Raw genomic sequence first — 26,189 nt, forward strand, 5'->3', positions numbered from 1 at the left:
TGGAGATTCCTCCTTAGAGATGATGGTGAGATGAGCTGAACATCCAAATTTGCTATTTTGGGCTATTTGGGAGCGTTGGACTGAGCATTAGTAGTGACTTCTAATAGATATTTCAGTTAAAAAACCCTTTTAAACTTATCTGCTACGTGTAAAAATCCATAATTATTTCCCTGCCCTCTGCAATGGTAGAAGGAGTTTGTTGAAATGCATGTGAAAGAATTTAAAGCAGATTTTTTTTTTTTCCAAGGAGATGAAAAGAACACCAGTAAATTTCCCTGCGCTGTCAGATAAAATAGCTTTACAATAAACTTCTGAACCATAAAGATCAGGAACTGGACACCTTAAATTGTCCTGAAAGGACACCACACGCTTAATCCTCTTGAAAGCAGAATCACCAAATCCTTCTTAGCGTTGCTTACAATATGATTATTATTTTTTTAATGTTGAGTTATGGAATCCTGATGCTTTTATCCATTGTGTTCCACAAGAAAAGCTTTCCACTGTGTGTGGAGCAGGGATTACTAAAACAGCAGAAATGGGAATTTTCTCCACGGCTGTATTCAGTTGAAGGCAAAAATAGTATTTTAGAGGTGTTTGATACTTCTGTTTCATTCTTTTTATTAATTATTTTAAATTAACAGGAGGGCAAAATGACTTCAAATAATAAGTTATTATCTCTAGATTTGATTACAGAGTTGGGGGGGAAGGATGGGTTGTGAAAGTTTGATTGAAATAATTCCCTCCCTTCCAGGGGCATCGAGAACAATTGAAAAAGTCAAATTAAAACTCCACACAGTCATTTATCCACACAGCAGGAGCTCCTGCAGAAACTCAAAATTAGGGGAATTTATTTTAATTTTAATTTTTAAGTGGCTTTTTTAACTCACTGCACTTATTGGTGGGAAATACCTGATTTTATGGCTCTCCCATATTTTGAGTTGTATTGAACATTTTTCACGTTTTCTCTTCCACAACATCCCTGTGTCTGTCACCTGTTTATCAAATTCAACTCTTCCAAGACAGGATATTTCAAACTATCAAAAATATGTCAAACCCACGTATTTTTGGTAGTGTGAATCTCAGAAAGAAATTATTTTTATAAAACAGAGCTGTTAGCACAGGCAGGTAGAACCTAATTCAAAGAACCACAGGGGAAAACCTCCTCAGTCCTGTTTTTTCCAGCCCCCTCAAAAATCCAGTGTAATTTGCTTTATCCCAAATGAATGGGATATTAAAAGGAGAATATTCCAAATATAATAGGAACTGACTTTGTTTTGTTACTTCTAGACCATGCACTGTCTTGTTTCTAATTGAAATTAGTATAAATTGATTGATACCCACATTTACATTGGAAAATAGGAAATGTAATCTATGCAAGAGCGCCTTTGGAAAGTAAAATATGAAATATTTTGAAATTATGCACACTTAATTGCATTGTTTTTGTATTTCATTAGCCTATGAGCTCGTCTGAAATATTCCTGCGCATTACCAATATTTAACAGTTCATAAAAATTTCTGTCCTTGGAGAGGAGCTTTGTTTGTGAATTCCTGATTGGAGGAAGTGCCTGGAATTGGGAATTTCTCTGGAAAAGTTGCTGGATGTGTTGGTAGTTAAAATTGTATTAATCTGAAAGTAGAGTTTATTCTTGAGAATGCTCTTTAAAAATAATAATATTTAAGGAATTAATAATAATAAGGAAATAAACCACAGCAGTTGAAATGCTGGGTTTTAATGCACAGAAATGACTTTTTTAGTGGTTTTTGGGTTTTCTTTCTGCTGGTGCACTGAAGGAATGGTTCATTATTGTTTCACTGAGTGCAAGGCTAATTTGGGTTATTTATAAGGTTAAAGATCAGGTACAGCACTGTTTGAAACCCACTAAATTTAAAAATAATTTCCTGTTTTCTCTCCTGTGCTGCTCCCAGCAAATCCAGTGCTCTTTGAGAACTAAAAATGAAGGAAAACAGAATAAATTTCATGGTGTTATTGTCTTCCCACCTGATTTAAACACCAAATGCATTTCCTAGAGCTTTAATTGACATTGAAATCATTTTTTCCCCTATCCCAGGGTGCTCCAAGCCCCATCCAACTCAACCTTGGACAGTTCGAGGGGTGGGGCAGCCACAGCTGAGGGAAAAGTTTCTGCTGTTCTTACTGAACATTTTTGGGTGAAATTTAGATCTGGACCAAACCAGAGCTTTTATTAGGCAGAAAGAATAAATCAAGGCTATTTGCATATTATAATATTTGAATTTTACACATCTGGAGTTGAAATGTGGGTGGGAAATTATTTTAGTTGTGGAAGAGCCCTGATGTGTGTGAGCTGGGAAGGCACCAGGCATGTGAGGTTCCTGATCCAATATTTCTGAGCCTGAATGCACAATCAGGAATTTTCCTGGTTATTTTTATTATTAATTCATGATATAATATAATGTAATGTAATGTAATGTAATGTAATATAATATAATATAATATAATATAATATAATATAATATAATATAATATAATATAATATAATATAATAATATTAAATATATAATTGCATATATTATATATTACATATAACAAAATTAATATAATATATATTATATGTGATCATAATATATCACATAATACATCACATAATATATAATATAATATAATATAATATAATATAATATAATATAATATAATATAATATAATATAATATAATATAATATAATATAATATAATATAATATAATATAATATAATATAATATAATATAATATAACGTAATATAACGTAATATAATGTAATATAATGTAATGTAATGTAATATAATGTAGTATAATATAATGTAATATAATATAATATAATATAATATAATATAATATAATATAATATAATATAATATAATATAATATAATATAATAACATAATATAATATAATATAATGTAATAATATAAAATATATAATTGCATATATTATATATTACATATAACAAAATTAATATAATATATATTATATATGATCATAATATATCACATAATATAATATAATATAGTATAATGATATAATACATAATATAATTAATATAATTAATAATAATTATATATATAATGTAATAATATCATTAATTATTAATAATTCCCTCAAAGCTGCCACTGTGCCAGCAGCTGAGGAAGATGATGAGGCTGAAGGCTGAGGTGCCCTGTCCCAAAAATTCCTACTTGAAGGGATGGGAGAACTTGCCCTTGGGTGGATCCATGGTTTGGCTGCCCTGATGTTGGTGTTCAATGCCAGAAACTGCAGGAATTCTCTGGAATTTGGTTTTTCCGCCACAAAAACGAGTTTTCCCGTGGTGGGTGGTGTCTTGGAGCTGTGTTCTCTGTTTGAGGAGTCTTCCAAAGGATTAAATCCATGAATTTTGCTGGAAGTGAAAGAGATTTTAGTGATATTTTCATTAATTCCCTCACAGCTGCCACTGTGCCAGCAGCTGAGGAAGATGATGGGGCTGAAGGCTGAGGTGTCCTGTCCCAAATATTCCCACTTAAAGGATGCTAGAACTTCCCCTTGGGTGGATCCATGGTTTGACTGCCCTGATGTTGGTTTTTAATGCCAGATGCCAAAGCCAAAAACTGCAGGAATTCTCTGGAATTTGGTTTTTCCACCACAAGAATGAGTGTTCCCATGGTTGGGAGGTACCTTGGAGCTGTGTCCTCTATTTGAGGAGTGTTCCAAAGGGATTGTTGGATTAAATCCATGAATTTTGGTGGAAGTGAAAGCGATTTTAGTGATATTTTCATCAATTCCCTCACAGCTGCCACTGTGCCAGCAGCTGAGGAAGATGATGGGGCTGAAGGCTGAGGTGCCCTGTCCCAAATATTCCCACTTAAAGGGATGGGAGAACTTGCCCTTGGGTGGATCCATGGTTTGACTGCCCTGATGTTGGTGTTCAATGCCAGAAACTGCAGGAATTCTCTGGGATTTGGTTTTTCCAGCACAAAAAGGAGTTTTCTCATGTTTGGGAGGTGTCTTGGAGCTGTGTTCTCAGTTTGGGGAGTGTTCCAAAGGGATTGTTGGATTAAATCCATGAATTTTGGTGGAAATGAAAGAGATTTTTGCAGAGTTTATCCTGGCTTGGTGTGTGGCTGATTGAAGACGGTGCTAGAGGATGTTTGGAGGTGCCTCATTTCTGACTAATATTTGATATTCTTTAATTCTTTACACGCTCTCTTTACCATGAAACTTCTTCCTTCTGGAGGGATCTTCCAGAAACCACCTCCAGAGCTTCACATGATGGGATGGTGAGCTCTCTTCCCAGAGCAGGGCGACAAAACAATTCCTGCTCCAGCTGGGCACCAAGGACAAATGAGCCAATTTGTGTTGGATAAGTCCAGAGGAAGCCACAAATTTAATAAAGGGATTGGAACACCTCTCCTACAAAGAGAGGCTGAAAAAATTGGGGCTGTTCAACCTGGAGAAGAAAAAAAAGATTATGTGGAGATCTTGCAACAACCTCCCAGTATCCTGTTCACTGGACAGCATTTTCCTTTTAAATAGCCAAGCTTAACTGGAAGGAAAAACAGAACTTGGGCATTTTTTGTGTGGTGATTTTTTTGTTTTAATTCATTATCTGAACATTACCTAGCTAAGTATTTTCTAAAAGACATTTGATTGTATCAAACCTAAGTGTCTCTTCATTAATACCTTAATGCACCTGCCCTTTCCAGAGAATTTAGTGAAGGTGCCTGCTACTAAATGCTGTTTGCATTAATGTTTTGGTTTTTTTTTCCAAATGCAGGGCTAATGGGCAGATCCCCAGCTCTGCAGGCTGGAAGTTATTTGAATAATTTGTCCATCTCAAATTGCTGATTTCTCAGGCTAACATTTCTGAGGCTGCAGGTGTCTGCTTTCCCTGAGGTTTGTTGTTTACTGCTCGGGGTGTAATCCTGACATCCTGCTGATTTGTTTCTTTACTGCTTTAAAGAGAGAGGAAAAAGGTATGGATTTGGATTTTGTGTTAAACAAAGGCTGAGGAGTTGGAGTCAAATACTTCAAGAGTTGTAAAAATCTTTGTGTGCCAAGCTGTTGTAGATGTGGAGGAGAAAATTGCTGATGGTTCCTCAAGAATTGGCATCAAGTGAAGCTTTGCTCCCATCCTGCTCATGGGTGGCCTTTGGAGATCCAAATTTAAACATCTGAAACATCAGGAATGATGGGAAGTGAGAAGTGCTTCAGTCCCCTTTGCTCCTCTGTCCTTATCCATTCTCCCTGAAACTACCCAAAACCTTTTGAATCCTGGGAAATATCATGGTTTTCTGGTTCTTTATTTGTCTGATTTTGAAGCACAAGTGGGCTTCAGATTAATAAAAAATATTGAATAAATATTCAATAAGTATTAATAAAAATAAATACAAAAGGTTAAGCAAATGCTTTGGCACACTCATACATAGGGTTAAATAAATGGCTTTGTCCACTCTTTATAAATATATTTTTAATAGAAATCAGGGTTTGTGGCATTTTAAAAAGGTGGTGGGATAAGCCTTTCTCAGGTTGTTGGATGGATGGAATGTTCGGCTCTGGAGAAGACTGAATGAGAAGTGTTCAAGTCTGCTTTTTCACAAGGGCACAGGACAAGGGGGAATGGCCTTGACCTGAAGGAGGATGGGTTTAGATTTGATTTTAGGAAGAAACTGTCCTTCAAACTTTGCCTGAAGAATTAATGGACAAATAAGAAAAGTCAGGGTGCTGTCTCCCAGAGGCCACCAAAATGGCAAAACTTAAATTCCTTGTGCCTGGTCAGTCCCTGCTTGGTCTGCCCAGGTCCTGGCAGGAGCTTGCTGGGTTTTATCACTGTTGACCTGTGTGGAATCCAGACTCCAATCAAAGCTTCTCCCTCAGTGCCTTTCACAGCTGGATAGGGAAGAGAAAACAGAATTAATAGAATTCCCATGGAATCTCCTGGGAATGTCAGCTCTGGAGCAGCTCCTTGGTGTCTGCAGGGCTGTTCCTCTCGTATTCTCACTCCACTCTGCTCTGTCCAGCTGCACAAAACTTTGTTTTTTCTTCTTAAATCCATTATCCCTGAGGCATCACCACCATTCCAGGCTGGCCCAGCCTGGTGGGTCCATCCTGGAATTGGCTCTGGATGTGGAGGAAGCTTCCAGAAACCTCCCCCATAGCCCCCAGTCCCAAACGCTGCCCACACAAACCCAGCACAACCATTCTGTGTCTGGGGGCAGTTTGGTGCCTCTCAGAGCTTTGTGCTGATGCCTCAGGTTTTAGTTTTTATATTTTTCCCATTCTGTGCTGCTTTAGTGTGTGGGTCTGGGCTTCATATTGTGGGATGGTGAGAGCAGGGAGAAAAACAATTCCTGCTGCAGCTGGGCACCAAGGACAAATGCCCCAAATCTCAGCCCAGGAGCACAAACCCCGTGGGCTGGAGAGAGAAAAACAAGCAGGGTGGGACTGCCTGGGCTAAAGCTGCAATGGGACAATGAACTGCAAGGTGCAAATGGAGCAGAGCTGATCCCAGGGACAGACCCCGGGTGCATTTTGGGGCCGTTTTGGTTCATCTTGAACCCTTGAGTGCATCCAGAGGGGCTGGGACACAACCCCTGAGGGAGCCCTGAGGGAGCTGGGGGTGCTCAGCCTGCAGGAAAGGAGACTCAGGGTGCCCCCAGCACTGTCACAGCTCCTGAAAGGTGCCTGTGCCCAGCTGCCCCTGGGCTCTGTCCCCAGCAGCACTGGCACACCCAGAGCACACAGCCTGAGCTGGGCCAAGGGAAATCCAGCTTGGAGAGCAGCAAAAAGCTTTTCCAGCAAGGGGGAGAAAGTTCTGCAAGGGCTGCCTGGGGAGGGGGTGCAGTCACCATCCCTGGGGGTGTTTAACCAGCCTGGAGGTGGCACTGGGTGCCAGGGGCTGGGCTGGGCTCCAGGGCCTTGGAGGGCTCTCCAACCCAGTGATTCTGTGAATTCTGTGAATCTTCAGTGCAGCCCTGGCTGGGCTCTTGTGCTGCCCAAGGTGCATCCATTGAGGCCTTTTAATAAATCCCTGTTCTATTCTGTAACTCTGCCCAGCCTCTGTTCTAGCTCAGCCTTCTCAAGGCGTCACTGCAGCCTCCTTGGGGGTTCCCATCCCCATTATCCCAGTGCTTTTCCATTCCCATCATCCCAGGGGAACTGTGCCAATCAAACACCCATCCCAGGGTGTGCTGAGGGCCAGAGCAGCAGTTCCTGGGTTTTGGGTGTGTTCCCTTCACTGCCCAGCTCCCAGATGGGTTTGTGATGGGAGCTGTGCACTCTCACCTCACACTTTGGTTTGTGCTCCTGGAGGAGCAGGGGAAGCACTGGAGTACAGATGTGACCTTCTAAATGTACCTGAAAATCTTCCAGTTTGCTCTGGGATGAAGCTGACACTGATTTCAGCTTCCTGAGGAACTTCTAATATTAAAGGGAGTCATGTTGGGAATGGCTGTGCAATAATAATTTAATGTTTAACAGAATAATATTAATGTATTAATATTTTAGCAGTCTTGCACCCCCTAGGTTTAACATTCTCAAGTATTTCAATGGTCAGCTGTGTGTTGTTAATGCCCTGTAGTGTGAGCAGAGATGGCCATCAGAAATGTAATTTAACATTTAATGTTAAACACTCTTTTCCTGATCCTCTCTCAAATAAATTACCTTTTCTCTTTTTAAACGCTTTTCCCCCTAGAACAAATCCCTCCTCCTTACAGAACTACAATTTTTAAATTTTATTTTTCAACTAAAACATCATAAAGCTCCCATTTGGGAGCTCCCCAATTCCATCTTACAAGAATTCCATTGAATGATCTATAGCTCCACTTTTATTCCCTATTAGTATTTGCCTGATCGATGGGCAGCCTAATTGATTGTTCAGGTCAAATGTCTTTATTGGCTGCTGCCTGCATCCCTCCTCATTATGACATAAACCATCCTCCTCTGCTCTCTTGGACTTCTTGTACTCATTTTTGTACACCAGAGCCATAAATTTCGTTCTGTTTCAATGTTATGTCAATCAAGATAATCCCAAGAAAATAGGGGTTTCCTTTTTCACCCAGTTTTTTGTTAGAGATCTGTTGAAAGGTTCATATTTCCCTCTGAATTTTAATTTAAAAATATTTTTAGGCTGGGGTATCACTGATAATTTAGAAGTTTCCCCCCACTTTTCCCTCTGTTTCTGTGATCTCAGCATTTCCTGGGCCTGGCATGATGGATATCGATTCCTGCTGCTTTTCCAAAGATATTTCTAACTGGATTAGTTGGCCAAAACTCCCATAAAATTGATGAAGCTCTTCATTCATTCATTCATTTCTAAAACCCTTTTGTGAGGCTGCTTTAGCATGAGCAGAATTGCAGGGAGTTGAACAGAAAAGTGGAATAATGATTTTGGATAATCTTTGCTGATAAATCCAACTCCTGGAGATGAGGTCACACAGACTTTCCAGTGCCTTTTTTAATTTTAAAATTAAAATTGATTTTAATTTCTCTGGGCTTGATTTTCCTTTGCAGGGTTTTTATGGCCCTTTGTGGGGTTCAGCAGGTTTTTCTGGGGTGTTTTGGGGTGGGATCCCATCCTGGAGCTCTGGGGGCAGGAGTGAGGGAATTTTCTGGAAATCCAGAGCACGGCAAACTTCAGCTCAGTGTAGGTCAGGATTTATTCCAGGCAGGATTAGGATTAAACTGGATTTTGGTGGTTTTGGAGATGTCTTTCAGCCTTGTAGGGTTGGTGGCTCTCCCTCTGTTCATATTCTTGAAGAAGTTGCTTCCCTGATTTTTTAATTCTTAACCAGTTTCATTGATTCATCTGACAGAATCTAAGTGAAGGAAATATTCTTTCCAGTCTGGATAATTTGGGGGAAAATCTTTCTCTAGGAATTAGAAATATGAATATTTAGGGTGCTGTAAGAGCTTTGTTGTATAAAACACATCTGAAAATACTTGATTTGTTACACAAAAATATTTATTTATTCTATATGAATGAAAAGCTGCATTTAATGACTTTACTGTTTATGTCTCTGTCTCATTCCTATGGTTTTACTTTACAAAGCCATGTTTCTGAAGAAAATATTTAATTTAATGTATAGTCCATGTTGTTTAATTTTTGAAAGATTACACTAATTGAAAAGCTGTTTAATAAGAAAGTGTTTTAAAGGCTAAAATTTCAAAGATGGTTAAACCACAAGAAAACAACTCCAACTGCTGTGAGGGGAAAAAAGCAAATAAACAATGGAGGGCACTGTATAATGCAGTTGTTTCTGTAATTGGGGATAAGTTGTGCTCTGTTAACATTTCATTGCATTTTCTTTTAATTGCAGTTAGTGATGAAGAGCTGAAAAAAAGAATAGCTGAGGAACTGGCACTGGAACGAGCCAGGAGAGACTCTGAAGCTCAGAAGAGAAGGTTGGTTCATTAATAATAACAATATTTCAAACCAACTTGGCCTTAATGCTTTTATTTGATTTATCTGCTTACTGGAATAACTGAATTCTGTGCCTGTGAGAGCTCTGGGGGCTGCAGCAGGTTTGGATATTAAATCCATGTTCAACAACAAATGAGCTGGAATTCCCTTGTAAGAGCTGATCCAAACTGTTGCTCTGAATCCCTTTGGACCTCCTGAGCTTGGATTTTTGCTGCCTTTTAAGCTCAATTTTGCTGATTTCTCTGGAGCCCAAATAATCACTTTGAGCTGCACAGGGATGGGCTCCCTGTGATCCCAGGGGCTGAGGAAAAATACCTTGAAATGGGAATTCTGGAGTTTGCTGGGAATTCTGGAATTCCCAGGATGTTTTGAGTGTAAAAAACTGTATTAAACCAGTTCACACCAGTAAAACCCTTTTGGTTCCTTTCTATATATTGAAATACTCCTTTCTTAGGAATATTTCATTTTTTATTCTCAGAGATTGATTCTGAAAGCCTGATCAGAGCCATTATCAACAATTAAAAATTCCTCTTTAAATTTAGAAATTTTGGTATCTGCTGAACTTCTGTGTTTATTTCTCCTTGCAGTGGTTGTTGTAAATAGATAACACAAACACACTGAGGATAAATACAAATATTCCACACTGTCCTCCACTGAGAATGGGGAGAAAGGCTCATTATGATGGATTAAGAAAAATTAGGCTGTAATTAGTCCTACTTCAACTGTCTGCACAGATCTCAGTTGTTTCCTACCCAGCATTCTGGTATTTAATTGAGTTAAGTTGATGGAGTATATAATTAGATAGGACTGTATTAATGTCCCAGGGAAAAAAAATCTCTCTTTTTTTGCATCAGCAATAAAGGAAATCAATAAATTCCAGTGAAATTCCCCCTCTCTTCAACTGGGCTTTGACAGGAAAACTTCTGGAAATATTTGGTTTGCAACTTCAGCATTTTCAGTACCATCCAGAATTCTCCGTGCAGGGTTGTGCCTTGGTCTGTCAAAGGGATGGAGGAGATTGGGTAAAATATCAAAGTAAATTAATGATGATGATGATAAAGAAAGGAAAAATATCACAATTTGTTAACAGCTGCACTTCTTTTCAAATTTTTATTTATTTAATTAATGGTTTTGGTTGTTTTATTAGTTTTTATACAGTATATTTTTATTATTGTAATTTTTTAAAATTCTTTTTCACAGTATTATTTTTCATTACAATGTATTATTATAATGTTTTACACCAATTATAAAAATCGGTTTTTAACAGAGCATAGAGATTTTTTTGTCTTGAATGGAACAACTGTAAAAGATGCAGATCTTTTTCCATAAGTAAAACTTAAAGTGTTTATGGGCTGAATTCTGGTGGAGGTTTGTGTTTTAAAAACTTTCAAGAAACTCATTCAGGTAAATTGTTTTGTCTTCCATGTGCAGAATGTTCCAGCTAATAGAAACATGGAATTTAACCTGGAACATGGAATTTAACATGGAATTAAGTAATAATTTGTGATATCAGTACAAACACATGGATGCTGTTTTGGAAAACAGAACAAAACCCTCAGCTCTACATTTAAGCTTCTTGACCCTGCACTTGTGATTTTTTAACAATTTCATTTCATAACCTGCTAAGTTTAAGACAAATCCTGTTGGGATTTGATAAAAATTAAACTTTTTGCCTCCACATTCATCGCATGGATTGTTTTACCATGGATGGTATATTTTATATATTTATCTTCTCACTTCTTTCTCTAAACTAGGATTTTTTCCCAATATTTCATTGAAATAACATTTCAGCAGAAAAATATCTGAAACTTGGACTGTTTGTTGTCTGATTCCAAGTGCCTAAAGCTGATTTTGTGCTGTTCTGTGAGCAGTGCATGAGCACATTTGGGTTTGATTGCAAAATGTCTTTTCCTCATTTCAGGATGTGAAGGGAAGAAATCTTAATTTGAACTTCTAGCTAAATTATTTATTCACACATCCACACACAGTACAGATGGGCTGCTATATAAAGTTAAAATCTGGGCTTATTTTGGGGATTAGAGCTGAAGAATGACTCTTAAATTGTATTTTAATGCCAGCAACTCTAACAATATATGAATTACAGCTTTTATTTAACAGGACTTGGAATAATTAATAAAATAGTGATTTAGACCCAACTTAGAATACATTTCCAAAATTCTGCACTGATTCCACTTTACTCTTCCTTTTACTCAACCCAACTGTTGTTCCTCACTTGAGTTTTGAACATTTTGAAATGTTTCATTTGAAAAGCGTTTTCATTTTGGAAAGTTCATGTAGAAAATTGCTGATCATTAATTTAAAACAGAATTTGTGGAGTTTGCAACAGGAACTGTGAGCAGGTAATGTGGCAGAGCTGAGGGTGACACTCAAGGGAACATAAAAATGAGAGGATGGACACAAAAACTGGAGCTTGACAGTGGTGACAGGTAATAAATGATAATTAAGAGAAGAATTCTGAATAATAAATAAGAGAAATCCACTCAATTCAATGGACCGGTGGGTGATAATTTCAATTTTGCTTTCAAAATTTCAATTTTGCCTTTTCTCTGCTTATTCTAGACAAGCTCAGCAAATGTTTAGCATTTTTTTTCTAATTTCCCAAGAAAATGAGGAAATTTTTAATGTCATGGCTTTGAGAGCAGGCATTGGGGAAATAAATAAATAAATTTCCTTGTCCCGTCAGAGGGCAGAATTTATCCACTCCATCCATGAACTTTGTTCATTTGTTGGGCTCCAGCATACTGATGGTGCTCAGTAAATCTGTTTTTCAAGTTTGCTTTAAATGAAAAGTGCAGGCAAAGTAAAAAGTATTTTGAGGCAGCAAAAAGAACAACTTTAATCATCAGCATAATGATAAAATTTTAGATACTGCCAAGCTCATCAGAGTGCTGGATTCCTGCACTAAAATATCCAAACCACTGCTTCAGAGGCAAGTGATGGATGTGATTTCCCATGGAAATTGAACCTTCCTGAATGATGACTTGCCTTTTTTTCCACCCCTGAAAATCAGAGAAATTTCAGACTTTTTATTTTGCTAATCATTCAGCTCAGGCTAATTATATTTGGGCGGGGTTCAGTTTCTTGCTTGGTGAGTGTTTCCCAGCTTCCACTTTTTAAATGTGATTTGGCACAGGGCAAATATTAATTATCTGTAGAGTGAGGTGTTTTTGGAAGCTGCTGTGCATGGCAGTGCCCTCAGTAGTGCAGGAAGTGTATTTTGTTCAAGTCTTCAATAAATTCATCCCTAGAATTGTGTTGGTGTGCCAGAAATCTGTCCCTGACTTTGGTTGGGGCTGTCCTGTGACGTGCTCTGATTCCAGGGCTTTTTCTTAGAGAAAAACTCCTGCTGGAAGGAGGAAATTTATGGCAGGAAAAGGCTTAAAAATGGACTTTGGTTTGTTTTGGTGGCCCTGCAGTAATTCTGCTGCCAGCTCTGCTCCAGAAGTGTTTAAGGTATGACAGAGGAGGGGAGGAGATGGATCCAGGGAGAGCTCCCAGCACATTGCAGGGCCTGCAGGGGCTCCAGCAGAGCTGCAGAGGGACTGGGGACAAGGCCTGCAGGGACAGCACCCAGGGAATGGCTCCCACTGCCAGAGGGCAGCCATGGGTGGCATCTTGGCAATGAGGAATTCCTGCCTGGGCTGGCATTGCCAGAGCAGCTGGGGCTGCCCCTGATCCCTGCAGTGCCCAAGGCCAGGCTGGAGCAGCCTGGGATGGTGGCATTGGAATGGGATGGGCTTGAAGGGCCCTTCCCACCCAAACCATTCTGGGATTTGGGACACTCAGAATCCATCCCCAGGGATTTTTATGGAAGTTGGGGATGGAGAAGGGAAGGGAGACCCTTCCTGGAGTGCTGAGATTGCCAGTGAAGCCCCAGATCCCAAAATCCCTTCCTAGAGAGGAGTCGGGGTGGGGATGGATCCAATGGCAGGCTGGGAGAGCTGGGAATGGAGGGAATTCCCTGGAGAGGGAGCCTGGGGTGGGATTTTGGGAAGGGATTCCCAGAGCAGCTGGGGCTGCCCCTGATCCCTGCAGTGCCCAAGGTTGGGCACTGGGGCTGGAGCAGCCTGGGACAGGGGGAGGTGTCCCTGCCATGGCTGGGGTGACACTGGGTGGGCTTTAAGCTCCTTCCCACCCAAACCATTCCAGGATTCTCTGGTGGCTTTGGATAACTGAGTTTTTTGTGTGTATCTGCCATCTCATCACCTGTGACCAGGTGGTGCAACTTGGGTAACTTTTCTCTTGAAAAATCCTTTCCTTGACTAATGCAGACAAGAGCTGATAGAATATTCTGTCTTGGTTTGGAAAGCCAGGTGTCTGCTAAGGAAGGCAGGAGCCTCCCTTGAAATGGAAAATGTAAACCCCTGCCCTTATAATTTTGAAATTAAGGGGCTCTCAGGCAACGATATGGGAGCAGGAATAACAGTTCTTTACTTAGAAAATTAAAATACAAATGCAATGGTACCAAAAAATTCCAAAAACCACAGTCAGAGTCAGACCATGCCCTGTCCCTGTGTGCCAGGGGGGTGTCCCAGCCCCATCCCATGGGAGCTCAGCCCTCCTGCAGTGCCAGCTGTGGCTCTGCTGCAGCAGGGATCCTGCACAAGGGGGGAGTTTTCCTCTGCAGCTCCAGGGCTGCTGCAGATGGGCCTGGGCTCCCTCTGGCCATGCAGGGCAGCAGAAAGCTGCTCCTCTGGCAGTGCAGGGGGCAAAGGCTGCTGTGCTGTGCCAGGCTCAGATTGGATCCAGGCAGGAATGCTTGGCTCCTCCCCTGGGCGGAGCATCTCCCCATGGGATGCTGGGATTGGCTCAGCCCTGCAGGGACACTCAGTGGCCATGGACAGCAGAGATCTGCTGGAGGGAGGGTTGGCTGTGGGAGAGATAAAGAAACAACTGCCCCATGGACAGAGAGAACTGCCCCACCTCTGACAGATGGGGATAAAATACAAATCCCCACCCACATCTTTCAACCTGAGACATTCCCTGGGAAGGAATTGTTGGATTCTGTTCTCTGTGGCTCACTGGGCTCCAGAGGATGTGACATTTTATCTGTCACCAGCTGCACAACTGATTGCAGCCTCTGTTTGTGCCATCCTCATCTGTTTGGAGGAATCTTTTTAAACTGTAAATCAGCTTTGACCCCACCCTGGTGCACAGAGCTGCTCTGTGATGAGTTATTAAAGTTGTAACTGATAGTGGAACCCTGGAAAAAGTTAAAAATAGAATCTAAAATGTTAGGCTTTGTGCTTTCCCAGATCAACTGCACCTGCGTAAGCAGTATGATAAATTATATAATTGTTAGATGTGATGATTGTTTAGTAATTAAATGCAATTATTATATAACCATAGGAAGAATAGTGAGAAACTATGTTGGAAATTCAGAGAGGGGCTAAATTTATGTATACAATAGAACAATATAAGTTTAATAATTAACATGAAAGTTACGTAACGATAGAGTATAAAGCATGATCATTTCGGATGTATGGTCGGAGTCAGATTTGGGTTGAATATACCCCGATTCCCAGAGCTCTTAATAAAAAGCACCGCATATAGTCCCTGTGATTATGTGTTTTTGAACGCTCACATAACCATGAGATTTTTTATTTGTTTTGTTGTTGTGCTTCGAGAGGGTCTGTAGATAACTGCTCATCACTGGGGCTTCATTGATGCTCTGAGTGCTTTCCCCAACCTTTTTTTTTGTCGTGTCTCAGCAGCACATTGCATAAATGATGAGCTCTTAGTAAACCTGGACTAAAGAGTTGGTGCAGAACAAATTCACCAGCAAAATGTAAAGTGAGAGGAGAATGAAGAGGAGTATTGGACAAGAAGCCTTTGGGAAACTGCAAACCAAAATTGTTATATTAAAATCGATACTGGGCCTTGACCTTTCTGTGCTAGTGGATACTCTAAAACTTCCTATTGATTTCTGCTGTAATGACATGTTTATTCCAGTTTCCTGGCACAGGTGTGGAGAACAAGGGGAGAAAATAAAATTATGGATTTCTTTACAATGTTCATTTTATGTTTCAGTGAGTTAAAGATATGAGGAGCATCTTAATGTATCTTTAGTTCATATGGGGAGCTAACTAATTGTGGTGAAAATTTCTTCCAAGCATTCTTTTCCTCCTAAATTATTATTTTTTTTCCCAAGTAATCAGCTAAGTTGAACTGGGAAACCTGCTTTTTCCTGTAGGATTGTCCTCAGGGGGAGCAAAAAGCTCTTTTTTAGGTAATAGTTATTTTGTCTTCTGCCACAGGGACCTGTTGGTATTGTTTGGATTAAGTGGGAAAAGAGTCTGGAAAACTCCATCTTCCGGCAGAGAAAAAGCTGGGAATGCTCCAAAGCAGTAAAAGTGATAATTGTTTTGACTTGGGATAGCTAAAAAATGAGAGTTTAATATCTCCTGGCAAGAGAAGCTGCTCTGGTGTGGTAAAACCAGAGATCCCAACCAATAATCACATCGAGAAATGCAAAGGGATTTTTATTTTATAACACTGATTTTATAAAAATTTAAAATAAACCCTTTTTCCTTGTGTTGGAACCCTGGGTGCTGGGAATTGGAGATTTCTGTGCTGCAGGCACTGACCCCCAGAGAACCCTGCACTGCCCTGAGGCCTGGAGAAGCTTCCAGAATGGAATGATGGAACTGGGACTGTGGGTGTGCAGTTTGAACAGGAGTGTGTGAGATCACAGGGTGGGAAACCCAGAGTTTAAGGGTTTAGAATACAGGAATGGATAGAAATCTAAGACAGAAGTTTTAGGGCAGTTCTGGTCCTTCTTCTTCACCTTCTTCTCCATGAGTTTGGGTGGTATTTTGTAATTAGACAGAAAAATCCTCATTGCAGGCTTCCAGTGAATAGTTATTAAGTTAAAAGTGAAAATATTTAAGTATAATTTCTTAATTAAATAATTTAACCTTAAAAGACCCTATAACAAAAGATTGTTAACCATTTTGTACCTTACTAATGAAGGACTGCAGAACTCACTACCTATAAAACTATAATGTAAATAAAAGTAATAAACACCTAAATCTAAACACAAACTATGGCCTCAAATACCTTCAGTCCCAACCTCAACAAAAGAAAAAACCCAATTTAAAACAAAAGAAAAAATCCAAAACCCAACATTTAATGGATTGTGTGAGGATAATAATAATAACAATAATAATACTTATTCATTAATTACATTGTTATATAATATTATTGTATTATATAGTATTATATACTGGTATATGATATAATATTAATAACAATAATAATACTTATTCATTAATTATATTGTTATATAATATTATTGTATTATATAGTATTATATACTGGTATATGATATAATAATAATAACAATAATAATACTTATTCATTAATTACATTGTTATATAATATTATTGTATTATATAGTATTATATACTGTTATATGATATAATGATAATGATAATGATAATAATAATAATAATAATAATAATAATAATAATAATAATAATAATAGCAATCCAAACTATAATAATAACTTTAAAAGTTGAAATTTAAACAAAAAAACCCTTGGAGTGCCAAAGGGCCCCTCCAGCCTCAGGGCTGTGAAGATTTTGGCCTCACATCCCACCTGGAATTTCTCTTATTTTTCCTTCCCAGCCATTCCATCTCTCCAACATTTTCCCCCTCTCTGAGCAGACACTTCCCTTGTCTGATCTCACACTCAGCAAAAGATTTGGATTCAGACATTTATTAATTCTTATTTATATTGCACTCTTTATAAGTGCTGTGTTCTGTAGTGTTTAACTCTAATAATTTAAAAATGGAGATATATTTCATTTTTATAAGGTTTTTTTAAGGATAAACTGTCTAATTAAGAAATGATTCATAAATCATTTTTACTTTTAACTTAATAACTAACTACTTGTGTCTCATAATGTGGATTTTTTTATTTAATTATACAATATTCTTTAAACTCATGAAGAAGAAGGTAAAGAAGATGGACTAGTTTAGTTTTAAAACTTCCATCTCGTTTTATATATGTTATTATATTCTGAAACTTTAAACTCTTAGCTTTTTATTAGGCGATATTATACACTTTTATTTAAACTATACACTTATAATTTTAGTTTTATGAATCAATTTTGCTAGTTATTTTTACAGCTTTAGATCAATGCAGTGTTCTCTTGGGGGTCAGTATCTGTCAGAATAGAAAATCTAAAATTCTCAGCAGCCAGGGTTCCAACAGGTGCCTTTTTGGGCAGCTCTTCCAAGCAGGAAAGTTTCGTGTGTGATTTTTACCTGCAAAATGCCAGGGAAGCATAAAAGTGTTTATCAGGTTGGCAAGTATCAAACTGCCTTAGAAGCCTGTTGAAGTTTTATTGTTTTCAGCGAAAAAATGTTTTGTTTTCAGAAGAAAAAAAGGTGTTTGGCAATGGCAGAGTTACTCTGCAAGGTTTCCTGCTCTGATTCTCCATTAATACCATTATGTCTGGCTCTCAGGATATGGAGAGATGAATCTTGGAGATGGGAGGTGGAAATTGGAGAGAGCAGAGCTATAATTCACTCCTGCCTTTATAAACCCCAATTTTCAAGGGCTTATTTTTCACATGGATTTTAAAACCTGCCATCTCAGCTGACAGCTTGGATGCTGAGCTTCATCTTGATCAGTTTATTTCTAGGAGAGATGGGAAAATGACTTGGAGCTAGTGAGAGAGCATCCACAAAAATAATCCTGCTTCATAGTTTCAGATTCAGGGAGGAAAGAGGAAAACTATTCCCCCCCTGGCAATTTTAAACAAACCTTTGCTTTCAAACTGCTGAGCTCTTTCATTTTGAAAAGCAGCAAATGAGCACCAGAGAAATACTTAAAAATAGTAATAATAATAATAATGATACTAATAAAAATTTTTCTAACTGTCGCTTCATTTTAATGGATAATTAATGTTGTCATAATTCCAGGACTGCTGTTGCAGATCCCAAGGGGAAGGATATTAAGTTGGGAAGTAATTTCAGGTGGAGTTATGTGGCTAGCTAAACATACAGAAATTATGTAAAGCAGTTTTACAATTCTAACTCAGGTTCTCCGTGTCCCTCTGGCATAAAAATGGGAATTTGCTCATCTGTTTTGCCTCTATATAATACTGATCTAAATGCACCTATTTTAAAAGTAATGGCTTTATGAAGTGTAATTAAAAATCCCCTCAAACAACCTGCCCCCCTTTTTACTCACCCCTCCTCCTTCCAACACCAAACTCTGCCCCAAAAACACTCCCACAACTCAGGAAGCTCCAAGAAAACTCAACCACTGACAAGAGTCACTGTCCTTGTTGCTCTGAGCGTTCACGAGCTGTCCATGGAAGTGCTGTTGATAAATTGAATTAATTGGAGTGAGTTGAGTAGATAACTGAGATTTGAAACGAGGCTTGGATCTTCTGGTCAAGGCCTGGCACAGAGAATCCCGTGGCCATTCTGAGGGATTTTTTCCTTTGCCAGATGTTAGGCTGGGGTTGGAAGGCAGCTGGGAAAGGGAGAGGGAGAATGAGGGGGTTCGGCTGGATGGTGTGGCTTGGATTGAGAGTTTGGGTGATGGGACAAGTCTGGTGTTTGAAACAGGGTGGCTGAGGCAGTGGTGGTTATGTGGGACGAGGTGGAAAATAACCTTAAAATTGTATTTTCAGTGTTGGCTTGGGTTTGAGAATGGACATCATGGAATCATGGGATCATGGGGTGGTTTGGGTTGGGAGGGACCTTCAAGATCATCTCATTCCATGGTAGGGACACCCCCCACCATCCCAGGCTGCTCCAGCCCCAGTGCCCAACCTTGGCCATTGCAGGGATCAGGGGCAGCCCCAGCTGCTCTGGGAATCCCTTCCCAAAATCCCACCCCAGGCTCCCTCTCCAGGGAATTCCCTCCATTCCCAGCTCTCCCAGCCTGCCATTGGATCCATCCCCACCCCGACTCCTCTCTAGGAAGGGATTTTGGGATCTGGGGGCTTCACTGGCAATCTCAGCACTCCAGGAAGGGTCTCCCTTCCCTTCTCCATCCCCAGCTTCCATAAAAATCCCTGGGGATGGATTCTGAGTGTCCCAAATCCCAGAATGGTTTGGGTGGGAAGGGCCCTTCAAGCCCATCCCATTCCAATGCCACCATCCCAGGCTGCTCCAGCCTGGCCTTGGGCACTGCAGGGATCAGGGGCAGCCCCAGCTGCTCTGGCAATGCCAGCCCAGGCAGGAATTCCTCACTGCCAAGATGCCACCCATGGCTGCCCTCTGGCAGTGGGAGCCATTCCCTGGGTGCTGTCCCTGCAGGCCTTGTCCCCAGTCCCTCTGCAGCTCTGCTGGAGCCCCTGCAGGCCCTGCAATGTGCTGGGAGCTCTCCCTGGAGCCTTCCCTGCTCCAGGGAACATTCCCAGCTCTCCCAGCCTGCCTCCAGCCCTGCAGCAGCTCCATGGATTTGCTCCAGCAGCTCCAGGTCCTGCTGGTGTTGAGGGTCCCAGAGCTGGAGGCAGGACTCCCAAGTAGGAGTTCAGCCTAAAGAAAGATCAGAATCCCCTGATCCCTTTCCCCTCCTTGGCTCTGCTGTGGAACACGTCCCAAACTCATGTGACAGTGTGGGATGGACCAAAAATGAGGGAGGATTTATTGGGATGGACCAAAGATGAGGGAGGACTTACTGGGATGGGAAAAGGTCAGTGCCAGCTCGGGGATCAGTGCTGGAATCACTTCACTGTTCTCAGCACTGTGTAGAATGAATTAAGGGTAATTTATATTCATGTATGGCGAATGTTAAGGAGGAGCAGTCACCCTGAGGAAGAAGTGGGTATGGAATAAAGAGATGGAGCTCTCATTAAATTTAATCCTGTGAAGTTCAAGCATAACTGCTCAGAAGTGTGATCCCTTCCCTCTTCTGCCTGTGCCAGTCATGAGAGCTCCTGGTCACTCGTGATGGATTTGTCAGAGGGTTTTAATGGTGCTGGGTCTGGTGGCTAAAGTGGGGCCAATTTGGGTCCCTGTCATCACATTTGACTGGTTTTGCACTCATGAAATGATGATAAATCTGGGTTTGATGAGATGTGTGAACTTTTTTGAGTTCATATATTCCCATGATTTTAAAGCTTCAGCATTTTGGGTTTGGATTTGGAATCTTGAAATCGTGGAATCTTTGAGGTTGGAAATTCCTTTAAGATGGAGTTCAAGCATTAATCCAGCACTGGCAAGCCACCACTAAACCACATCCCCAGATGCCACATCTTCAAGTTTAAATCCCTTCAGAGATGGGGACTCCAGCAGTCCCTGGGCAGATGTGCCAGGGCTGGACATCCCTTTCCACGAAGAAATTTTCCCAATATCCAAGCTAACCCTCCTCTGGCACAGCTTGAGGCCATTCCCTCTCCTCCTGTCCCTGTTCCCTGGGGTTAGATCCCAAATCCTGCCCTGGCTGTCCCCTCCTGTCAGGGACTTGTGGAGAGCCACAAGGTCCCCTCTGAGCCTCCTTTTCTCCAGGCTGAGCAACAGGAGCGCCAAAAATTTGAAAGCAAAATATCCTATTGACACCACAGCTTTCAGGTGCAGAAAAATGATATTTTCTGTTAATATTTCCATGATTTGAAAGGTTTAAAAGTGCAATTTTAGAACAGTTGTTAAGAATGTGATTGCTACTAATGTCAGGAACAGCTCCTGTCACTTGTGCTGTGCAAAGTCTTATGTGAGTGGAGAATAATGTTTTTAATGAGGGAACAGTGGTAGAAACTCCAGTTTTTAACAACTTTTTTGTGTTTTCTGTGCCTTGACCTCCCAGATTATTTGTTTCCCTATCTCTCTCCTTCGTTATGTGTTTGTAAAATCAGAAGAATTGTATCCCAAATCCTGCCCTGGCTGTCCCCTCCTGTCAGGGACTTGTGGAGAGCTACAAGGTCCCCTCTGAGCCTCCTTTTCTCCAGGCTGAGCAAAAGGAGCGCCAAAAATGTCAAAGCAAAATATCCTTTTGACACCACAGCTTTCAGGTGCAGAAAAATGATATTTTCTGTTAATATTTCCATGATTTGAAAGGTTTAAAAGTGCAATTTCCAAACAGTTGTTAAGAATGTGATTGCTACTAATGTTAGGAACAGCTGCTGTCACTTGTGCTGTGCAAAGTCTTATGTGAGTGGAGAATAATGTTTTTAATGAGGGAACAGTGGTAGAAACTTCAATTTTGAACAGCTTTTTTGTGTTTTCTGTGCCTTGACCTCCCAGATAATTTGTTTCCCTCTCTCTTTCCTTCATTGCGTGTTTGTAAAATCAGAAGAACTTGAGGCGATTTCCCTGATTTTGCAGCCAGGTGAGATGGAGTCAGGGAAATCTCCATTTCACACCTCTCGGAGCTCAGCTCAGCTTGGAGATGTTTTCCTGACGTCTCTCACATCCTTTCAAATCCCTCGGCAGCTTCGCCCATTTCCAGCCGCAGCTTTCCGTGGCGCGTCCCGCTCATGAAATATTGAAACTCAGCCCTCACAGACATCATTCCCTCATTAATATTGCAGCCTGCCCTAAACACGTTGCTCAAAACGTTTTGGATCCTTCTGTGAGTCCATCAGGAGGAATTAAGGAGCTTGTTGAGGTCCAGGAAAGCAGAAAACCTCATGAGTCCTCCTCATGTTGTAGCATCTCCAGTTGGAGTGAGTTTTTGGGGTCCATATCATTAAATTTTTCTCTGGTTCATAGAGGACAGGATGATTTTCCTGACAGTGGACTTTGAAACGGGGAATATTTTGATTTTTGCTCGGTTGGAAGTAGTGAAAAATGACGCTGTTCGTGCTTTAGGCCTGAGTGAGTTTATGGTGGAACGTCACAGATCCATCAGATTGTGTAGCTTGGAGACTCTAATAAAGATAAAACAACTGGCAAGTAATCACTGCCCTGAAAAAATAGCAAAAAGGAAATGCTTAGGCTTTGATAGTGTAATAAATTTCCAATATCTGAAAATAAGGGCTGGAAATGACAAATCACTGTATTTCTCTGAGAGTATTGTTTGCCAGTTTTGGATTTCTGTGGATTCTTGATTAATGGAGAATAAACTGTGAAGTGGCCATCAAAGCACAAAACTAATATTTTTCAGCTTTTCTCAGTGTGTTGCTGTTGTTTCTGAATTAAAAGGTGCTTTTTCCTTAATTAACATCTGCAGGTGTTTTTCAAGAACAACAGAAATGGATATTTTGAAGTAAACAAAAGAGGGAGTTCTTGTGGCTTTAGAATTAAATTACTCATCTTGTTATTGTGGGTAACAGGGGTCATGCTGGGCATGAGGAGAGTCCTGGGCCATAAATCCACATGGCAAAATTAACAATTTGCTTTTCTTGAACTTAATTAAAAACTAGATGTGAAAAGGATGGAAACCACTTGGAGTGCAGCAAAGTTTTATCAGTCTTTTTTTTAGAGTGTATTTTTGTTTTTCTGTGATACAGAAAATTCCTTGGCCCTCAGAGATGATTTCTTGTTTGGGTCTTAAATTTCTCTTTCTGTGTTTTTAATTCTAATTGGAAAGTGGAGCCAGTTCTATATTTGGCTTCTCTTACCCTGTTGGACTTGATATGATGGTTGTCAGTTATTAATTTTAAGTTGTGATTTAATTGAGAAATTATTTTTTCTCTTGTTTTGCTTTGTGTTATTTTGTTGTTATTACTTGATTTTAAGGGATATGGGTTAAATGTTTCAGTCTGTTTTAGATAATGCACTGAAATATTTGATAAATTCACAGGTAAATTCTCTTGTGCTTAATCTTGCATGTAGGACTTTAATAGTTCAAAAGCTGTACAATAACAAATGCCATTAAAATCTCACATTCCCTGCTCTTCCAGAAAGAAAAGAGAGGAATAAAAAGCTGGAATGCAGAAGTAGAAATGTTATTTTGGTGAAATATTTTCCCTTTGGTCTGAAGCTCTGCTGGAGAGGAGATTGGAATGGGTGGTTTGATCACATGGATTTGATTTCTGCACCTCCAGCCCATATCTCAGAAAGTCAAAATTAACAAAACCTGGCTTTTTTTTATTTCTATTTTAAGTATATTTAAATTTTTTATATTTATTTTTTTTTAATATCTGGGAGTATCTTCCAGAATTCTTTTTGCTTGTTGTTGTGTGATTGCTCCTCGAGGTGATGTGGTGTTCAACGTGAGCCAGATCTGATTTAGAGGTGGAATGTACTGCAAACATTATTTTGATTAAAGTGACTTCAGGACTAAAACAGTCCAAAATTTGTCTTACAGTGGAGCCTGAATATGACAATGTGATAACAAAAATACTCAAATTCTTGTTATGCCCCTCTGACAGGAATAAATCTTCTGAGATCCCTAAATCCTGGCTGATTGGTTTGTCAGGATTTACCCATCCTCTTACAAAAAAATACAGATACATAAATTTTCTTCACAGCATTAAGTTTAGAGTGTTGAAGTTCTCAATGACAGTGCTGGGGAGAGGCAGGAATTGTTGCTTTTTTTGTGTTGGTTGTGTGCTATAAAGCAGTTGAGAAATGAAATATTGCCAAGTGTTAACGCAGATTTTAACTGGAGCTGCTTCTTAATGCTTGATGTGTGTTTTCCAATAGCACCATGAGAAGTGATTGCCTTGCATGCCACACTTCATTAAATCAGCCACTCCACACTTCTTAAAGCAGTATTTCATAATTATTTAGAAGGATTTTATTCAAAAAGATATCAATTGTGTGGGGAAAATGTACAGCCAGCAGCCTTTTCTGCTGCTTCAGCAGCTTTTTTAACATCCTTTCTGTATAAATGATCAGTACAACACTCTGTTGTCTGGAGTTCTGTGCTCAAACACAAGAACCATTAACTCGAGCCTTTATTTCTGCTGTAATTAAAAATGTCACTTGAAAAAAAAAAATTCCTGTGGAATTTCTGGAGTAGTGACATGTTTATATATATATATATATATATACATACATATTTTTTTAAATTTTATTTTTTCCTTTACTTTTGCCTAGCTAATATAATTTATAGATAATAATAGAATTTATTACTGTAAATCCAGCTGATGTTTGCCTTTATTTGGTACATGCTGAATGCCAGGAAAATGAATTTGCAATGCCAAGGAAAAAAACCCTACTGGAGGTTGATGCAGGCGAATGTTTGCGATCTGCAGAATGTTTGTTTCATTAAGCTCCTACAAGCCACCCAATTATGGAACTCAAATAAATGAAAATGACTTCAAAATCCCGCTTATTTTGTTCAAAACTCTGCTGAATTTCAATCAGTTGAGATGGCAGTTTAGGGATATTGTTTTGGGAGTAAAAACTGCCCTAAATAAAAGTTTTTTTTGAGGAACTTAACTCGTTGTGTTGTGTGATCCTGGTCACACAAATGAGGGTGGGAGTTGATGAAAAAGAGTTGAAATTTTTTTTGAAGGTGCTGCCAGGAGCAGTTCTTGGACATAAAAAAATTCCTTTTTGGCCTAAATAGTAAAAAATTTGATAATGAAATAGTGTAATTTTCTTTCATGGTAGAACACCCTGCAAGGAAAAGGAAAGGGAGGAAAAAAACAAACAGTAAAATGCATTTTCTGTGACTGAGGTGACCTGAGTGTCTTGATTTAAATGAGAAATTAAGAAAAAGATCCAGTTTGATGTAAAGAAGAATTAAATGTAAATGTCTGAATGTTGAGGGGTTGCTTTATTTTGGGGTTTTTTGCTCATGAGGGTTTTTTGTTTTTTAAATTTTCATAGTTTAGAATATTGTAACTTTTGGCTAGATTTTTCTGCTCTTTTATATGTAAAATAAGTTTCATATCTTTTAATTACTCTGCTGTGTACAGCAGCATAAAGAGGTGACCTTTTTAATGGAAAACCACTTTTAGGAGGTCAAATCCAAGAAGGATGAGGAAGGATCTTCCTTCAGTCTCGAGAAGCATTAAATGCTTTTTATTGCTCACCAGAAAAAGGTGCTGAGACTACTATTTTGACACTTTTTTTCCTTTTTAGGCAAAACATGATTTCTCCAATCCAAAAGACAACCAGCATGTTTTGACTGTGCTGTGTGAAGGATTGTTATGATTGTATGAAGGATTTGTTATATCAATCCTGCTGGAGTAATTTAGGGGACCTTGGGAAATCACTTAATGGAATTTGGTCCATGTCTGCATAATCTCGAGTTTTTTATTTTTTTTTTTTTTTCTTTTTTAGCTGGAGTAATTGAAGATGCAGCTTAATAAACTTTTATAAAGATTCCCAGTTGGTTGCTGCATTTCAGAGGGTTTGGAGCTGAGCACTGAAGTAATACATCTTGTAATTGTCTTTTTTCCTCCCTACCTCACTTAAATGTATTCCCTGGGGAAGAATCTAATGTACTCTAATGCTGGTACCTTTTACAAAGTGACCCCACTCATTAGGATTTGTTCTCCAGAGCTCCCTTGACAACAGATAAATGCACTGAGAATATTGAAGCTTCCTCTCCATCACTCTTTCAAACAAAAAAAAAAAAAAAAATCTATTTGAAACCCAGTGTTTCATAGCTCCATTACTGCTCTGAGTTCCGTGCTCGGTGTCACAACACACAGGTTTTATTCACTGAGTGTTGCCATGAAAATGAGACACGGTGTGCTTGTCTCAAGTACTCCATTGAAGGTTTCAAATCTATTTATGGCTCGTGACATAGAAACATTGAGAATTTTCTGGGCCTGAAGTTGCCTTTATTAACTCTGTTGCAACAAGTTCAATACCTATTTTCTCTGCTCCACTCAGGTGGCTGGGAAAGGTTGATGATGGTTCTTCGATCTTCGTGGAGCTTGGGAAATGGA

General features: G+C 39.5%; 1 protein-coding gene across 1 annotated transcript in view; it reads left to right on the plus strand.

Annotated features, from left to right (window-relative positions):
• Positions 1 to 26,189, plus strand: part of CHCHD3 (coiled-coil-helix-coiled-coil-helix domain containing 3) — a 155,150-nt gene that overhangs the window by 14,621 nt on the left and 114,340 nt on the right. Inside the window, exon 4 of the mRNA XM_063153648.1 lies at positions 9,312 to 9,392. Coding sequence (XP_063009718.1) covers positions 9,312 to 9,392 — 81 coding nt within the window. The remainder of the gene's footprint in view (positions 1 to 9,311; positions 9,393 to 26,189) is intronic.

Source organism: Melospiza melodia, chromosome 4, assembly GCF_035770615.1.
Source record: "Melospiza melodia melodia isolate bMelMel2 chromosome 4, bMelMel2.pri, whole genome shotgun sequence".
NCBI classification, from domain to species: domain Eukaryota; kingdom Metazoa; phylum Chordata; class Aves; order Passeriformes; family Passerellidae; genus Melospiza; species Melospiza melodia.